At 30.6% G+C, this 6,151-nt stretch overlaps 1 protein-coding gene across 1 annotated transcript; it reads right to left on the reverse strand.

Annotated features, from left to right (window-relative positions):
- Positions 1 to 4,236: 4,236 nt before the first annotated feature.
- On the reverse strand, positions 4,237 to 5,909 carry LOC107803749 (LOB domain-containing protein 1-like). The gene is made up of 2 exons (XM_016627544.2): positions 5,633 to 5,909; positions 4,237 to 4,701 (listed from the first exon to the last, which is right to left on the reverse strand). The coding sequence occupies exons 1-2, from the start codon at positions 5,867 to 5,869 to the stop codon at positions 4,369 to 4,371; spliced, it is 570 nt and encodes a 189-aa protein (XP_016483030.1). The 5' UTR covers positions 5,870 to 5,909; the 3' UTR covers positions 4,237 to 4,368.
- Between the last annotated feature and the right edge of the window lie 242 nt (positions 5,910 to 6,151).

A 6,151-nucleotide genomic window follows, 5' to 3' on the forward strand; every position in this document is an offset into this window, starting at 1 on the left:
AAAACTGAAGACCAAAATTGCATCCCAAGTCATTTTCCTATCTCAAGAGCCTCTTTGACACCATTACAATTAGTAGAAAATCAGGCTTAATTAAGGCGTAGCATGTGCCATATTTTACCTTAGCATGTGTTTTGTGTTAAGCCATCAATTAAGTCTTTGATGTCTCGCAGAATAAAACCAGCCTTATTTCCCAGCTTTTTGTAGTTGCGTTATTCTGAACTAAAAGATCATCTTTCTCGAATTTTATTTAATATTTTCACGTGGAAATTTTAATTTTCTTCGTCTAGAATTCATTAGAGAATTATGAGAACTTTTCTCAAACCGAATTTTTATTGAATTGTGTATATTTCCAAGTGGAAGGTATTAGTAATGGCTAAGTAGTTTTTATCTGTTTTTATCTTCAGAACAAATATTAAATTTGACAAAGTTTTATTTATATATTTAATTTTCATGTGAAAAAAGAAATACACACTAGTAAGATGGTGTATACTAAGTTCATCCGTCACGTTCTATGTGATACAACTTATTTTTTGAATTTTGATGTGAACAACGTTAATGATAATATACAATTCCTTATGAGACGAATCTAATAAAAGAATCAAAATAATATAGTACTGAATGAACCGAAAGATTACAGTCAAACATAAATGTATTTAACTTTTGAATAATTAAAAAATTAATGTATATGTTGTCCACTGACAAATTAAACAACCAACTAATTATTAGCAAATACATTCTAATTGAATAAATTGCCATTTACAGATATTGTTTTCCCATGTCAGTTTCCATTCACACGGGTTCTTCACATAGGTAATACATAGTAATATAACTATGGAATTTGATTGAGACTTAGGAAAATAGAAGTAGAAATTAGAATTATTATCCAATCAATGACTTGTGCCGAATTAGGGGTCCATTTTAACGACCCCTTACAAATCATTCGCTGATTCCATTTGACTTTGACTTTCGATCTTCTCTTTTTTCATGTTATATATATTTATTATTAGTACAAGAATCAAGTAGCCATGAAGGAAAAGTTTGTCCAACTTATGGAGTTTACATGTGTCATGTGGTTGGAGTTCTTTAATCACTGCTTATTTGACCTTTAAAACTCTAATAGTTTTGCAAATTTGTTACCCAATAGTTTGCCGACAGAAATTCTGCTTTTCTAAATTTTGTTCGTAAAAAAAAAGTCTTTTGGTCTTGAAAAGTTGGTTTTCAAGATATTGGGTTTCAAGGTTTAGATATACTTTATTATAAGATGTTTTTCAGAAAGGAAGCTAAGATAATTTTTATTTGTTTGCATGAATCAATCAAGTAGAAGTGCCACGTATACAGAGTAGAAATCGGAAAAAAATAAGTAGCAACTAATAGTATAAATCTGATAAGTATTTAAATTATTATTGTATAGTGATAATGTGTGTATTATAAAAGGGACTAAGGATAAAGTCAGGAGAAAAAACAAGATCACTCTACAAGCGTTCGCACATTGTATATATGATATATGTTACAACCCAAAGCAAGAAGCAAACAATATTAGTCTTACTAAGCCTCTAATTTTCTGACATTCAATATTTTGACCAAGAAAAAGTCGATATACATATAATTAACCCCCTTGCTATTCACTTGTAATTAAATAAGAAATATTAGAGAATCTGAATTTTCTTAAATTAAGCCAATTGGGTGTTCAATGACGGTCAAAACTTTTGGATTAAGCTCGATTATTCTTACTCTAATGGTGGATTATTTTAGCAAACCAATTCCCTTCCATTTGTAGAAATTATTAACTTAGGAAGAGAAAAGTAAAAGATCTCAACTTCTCGTAAGTCCTAATTTAAAACTTTGAATCATAAGCAAGCAAATCCTGAGACTTGTTCAACCTTCATGTTAAGAGTTTTCTATTTTTAGAAATATTTTTTTTGAAAGGATTTCTTTCCTATTCATTTTTCAAAACTAAATGCTTGAAATTCTATGTTATATACGTCGTTGTCTACATTATTCCTCTACTGAAAAATTTAATTATCAAGCTGTTTTTGACTCTTCAACGTAGTTTGATGAGACGCTAACATAACATTGGATGAAAAACTAATAGAATAACCAAAAAAGGAAAAGGAAAAAAGTTAAAACTCTGTTTCAGATGTGCTCCATCATTCTAAAATAAATAATTGACTAGATAAAATCTAAAAGAAAATTTATTCTAAATTTGGTTCGAACTTAACCTTCTTTTTCGATTATACTTAAAACTAGAAATCGACAATCAAGTCATTTGCGTAATTGCGTATTAAGACGCACCATTAATTTTTGTGAATGTGACTTTATATTATAACCGCTATTATCCCCCCAATCACCGACATAAATTTTTACTGCTCAATCATCATCACTAACCATTATTATCTAGTATGTGAGTGTGTATGTTCCATTTATCTCTTATTTTTTATTGTCAATATAAAAATAGAGTTTTGACTGTCATTAGTTAAATATTCATAAATTATAATTTAAAATTCATTTACAATATAAATAGATAATCTTTTAGGAAACTATTATAAAATCTACGTCTATTTTTTATAGTTATGTTTTCGATTACATGCATTAAAATATACGGAAAAAGGTTTAAAATGCCCTAAACTATTGGAAAAGGTTTAATAATATCCCTCATCCACCTATTGGGCTAAAAATACCCCTCCATCCATCTTTTTGGTTCACTTATGCCCTTTGACTGTTAGGTCAATACTGATTTAAAAATAATTATTATTTAAATTCCACGTGGCAACTTCTTATTGGTCGAAATTAAAACATCTAACCTATTAGAAAGACTAACTCATATCTAACCATTTTTCGGACTAACACGCCCCAAACATTGACTCGACCCGAATAAAAAGTTCAACTAAAAAAAAGACGTGCCACTTCCATCTAACTCTGGGTTATCTATACCTCTACTGTCATACTTTAGAACAAACATACTCCTATTTTGGATGGAGTGCCACGTGGCAGTACCAGATTAAAATGACCCATTTTTTACCCGACCCGTTTTTAAAAAAAACCACAACCCGACCCCTATTTTCATTTTTTCAGTTTTTTTTTTAAAATTTTTGTTTTTACAAAAAAAAATAATTTTTACAAATCTGTTTTTCCAGTTTTTACAACAAAAAAATGCTTTAAAAAAAATTGAAAAAATGAAAAAAGGAAAATATTTTGTTGAAAATATTTTTTTCAGGTTTTACAAAAAAAAAATCCAGTTTTTACAAAAACAATGCTTTAAAAAAATGAAAAAAATGAAAAAAAAATATTTTTTATAAAAACTGAATTGTTTTTTGTAAAAACTGAAAAAAGACGTTACTAAAATTAGTGGACTACTGGTGCATTAATTTAAAAAAAAAAATATTTTGCAAATTTTTTTTTTTAAGTTTTACAAAAAGAATAATAATTATTTTTAATTCAGCATTGACCTAACGGTCAAATGACATAAGTGAACTAAAAAAGTGGATGGAGGGGTATTTTTAGCCCAATAGGTGGATGAAGGATATTTTAAAACATTTTTCAATAGTTTAGGGGCATTTTTAACTCTTTTCCGTAAAATATATTTTTATAGTATTCGCTCTCTTTATTTTCTCTATACGTAGATATTAGAGTTTTGATCGCTATTAGGAACTTTTGAAGGAACTTGAACTCCTACATATATTTTGAAATCTAGATGTCTTCTTAATCTTTTTGATTGGTGTAATCATTATTATGACGCTGATCGCTCCATTTGACTTTTAGATTTTATTAGCTCCATGAACAATTAAATGGACTGCTAAATTATGCTTGCTGGAGCTTTCTCTTTTGTAAGATGCTGCATCATTAATATGGAAACAATTTCCTACCTGATCAAAAAAAGTTTATTACATTGATTAAAAAAATATATCATGGTTTTAAAGAAAAAAAAAAGGAAGACAACGCATTTAAAAAAAATATTTTGATAATAAGGGGAGAAAGTCTATTGTTTAAATTTATTATGTCGAGTTGAAATTGAAATGAAGGAAAAAAATAGCAAATCAAACATTAATTTCAAAAGATTATTAGTAGTATTTTTGCAATTGCAAGTAATATTTGTGTTGAAGTTATGTCCAAAATAGTATCATGCTAATTCCATGTGTTTAATTTCTTCAAAGAAGAAAGTAAACACTAGACAGTCTAGCTCAAAATTGAGATCCAATTTCGTCGAAGACCATTTCCTTGATATGACAATTAGGACCTCTATCTCTGTCTCTCGTCATTTAATGATAATTTTTATTGAATTTTCGAAACGATGTCATTGCATTTTCTACCCCTAATGTTGGGCATAGTGTTAACGTAACTAAATTCGTAGAAGTATTCCAACTTTTTTCATCATGTCCAGAGTGGTTCCCAAGCTGCATAGACACTATTGTCGTCCAAAAAAAGGTTGGTATTTCCATAAGTTTGTTGATCAGGACACACGCTGCCGTTGTTTCCTTGATTTTGTGACATCTCCCGACAAATCAGTGACACCAAATTTGCGTTTTGCGACTGCACGTTCAACATCTCTACTTGAGCTTTGGCAAGCTCTGCTTGAAGCTCACTTATTTGCTTCTGTAGCTGGCAAATTGCACCCGCGCAGCCGTATACTGGATCTCTGATTCTCGCATTTGCTTCATACACCATGCTGTTCACTGCATCTGCTCTTTGATCCTCCCGAAGCTCCTATAAATAATTAGGGGTTTTGTGCAATTTGCCATAAGTTTTAGAGAAATATTAATGATCTTATAGTAAGGAAATGAAGACAAATTTTTGGACAGGAAATATAGTATATTGATCTATTTCTTTATGGCATACTCCGTCCATCCCAATTTATTGATATAGTTTATTTTTCTGTAATCACATTTTTTTTCATATGTCTTTTAAATGTTATTAATCTTTTATTATTGTGAGTAAAAAACTTAAAAATTTTGTGTCCACATTTACAGCCAAATTGAGAAGTTTGATTCTTGAAATTTGAACGGTATAAGATAAATTGGGACGGAGAGAGTACTATATAATATAACTTGGGACATAGAGTATGGTTAAAACTTGAATATGTCTGAATCGATTCCGGTGATCTTAAGAATCATCACCAATCAAATAAATTTGAAAAAAGAAAAACAGAAAAAGCTCTCTTACAATCACTTCGTAAGAGAAGCATATATGTACATATATAATTGCAGATTCATATTGCGTAAGCTATTAGAATGAGCGGTAAATATTCGTGCTTCCCAAATGCGATTCTCTCTAATTCGGGGACAAGGTGGAGGCTTTGTTTATGAAAATTATAAAACTCAAAGTGAAAGGAATTTATATAAACTTTACAAAGTGCAATATAATTAGCTTTAGCTAGATCGTGGAAAATAATAGCTAAAGTGTAGAATGTGGAAAATAGTTAAAGAAGTCACACAACACCTTTTTTAATTGAAAATTTTATTTAAAGAAACGGACATGGGAACAAAAAGAAAAAACAAAAGAAGAAGAGAAAAAGAGAACACATACTAGAAAAAACAAGTCAATTAAAACTAAGCATCAAGGGATAGATTTCAGAGCCCCGAAAACAATCAAGAAAGTTGAGATGTTTTATCTGTGGTCGTTCGGATGAAACAAATACCTGTAACATTTTGATGATATTGCTGGCACCAAAGACTCTATGAGCAATGGTGAACTTAAGCGGCTCCGTCGGCGGAAAGTAGGGTGCCAAAACACATTTATCGACGCATCTCCGGCGGAGGATCTTGCAGGCGGCGCAAGGCGTCAGAATCACCGGCGACGGAGGAGACGGAGGAGGCGTCATCATTCCGGCAGAAGACGATGAAGAAGTAGCGGTGATTTTATCACTGCATTCCATGTGTTTTAGTGTAGTGTCAAATATGATCACTATTTGTGGAGCGTGTTAAGAGTTGTGTATAGCAATGAGTATACCATGAGATTTTATATATAGTGAGAGGAAGGAAATAAGAGGATTACTTATTTATCTTTCAACAATAATGACGTCGCTATACGTGACTGGCTAACTTAATGACGTCATCAGTGGAGGATATTTTCTACAGCAGAGTAATAGTATAATTTCTTGAAGAAATTAGTATATTCATTTTATATGATAGTTTATGATTCGGTGCAAAGCTCACAA

The sequence above is a fragment of the Nicotiana tabacum genome, chromosome 11 (assembly GCF_000715075.1).
Source record: "Nicotiana tabacum cultivar K326 chromosome 11, ASM71507v2, whole genome shotgun sequence".
NCBI lineage: Eukaryota > Viridiplantae > Streptophyta > Magnoliopsida > Solanales > Solanaceae > Nicotiana > Nicotiana tabacum.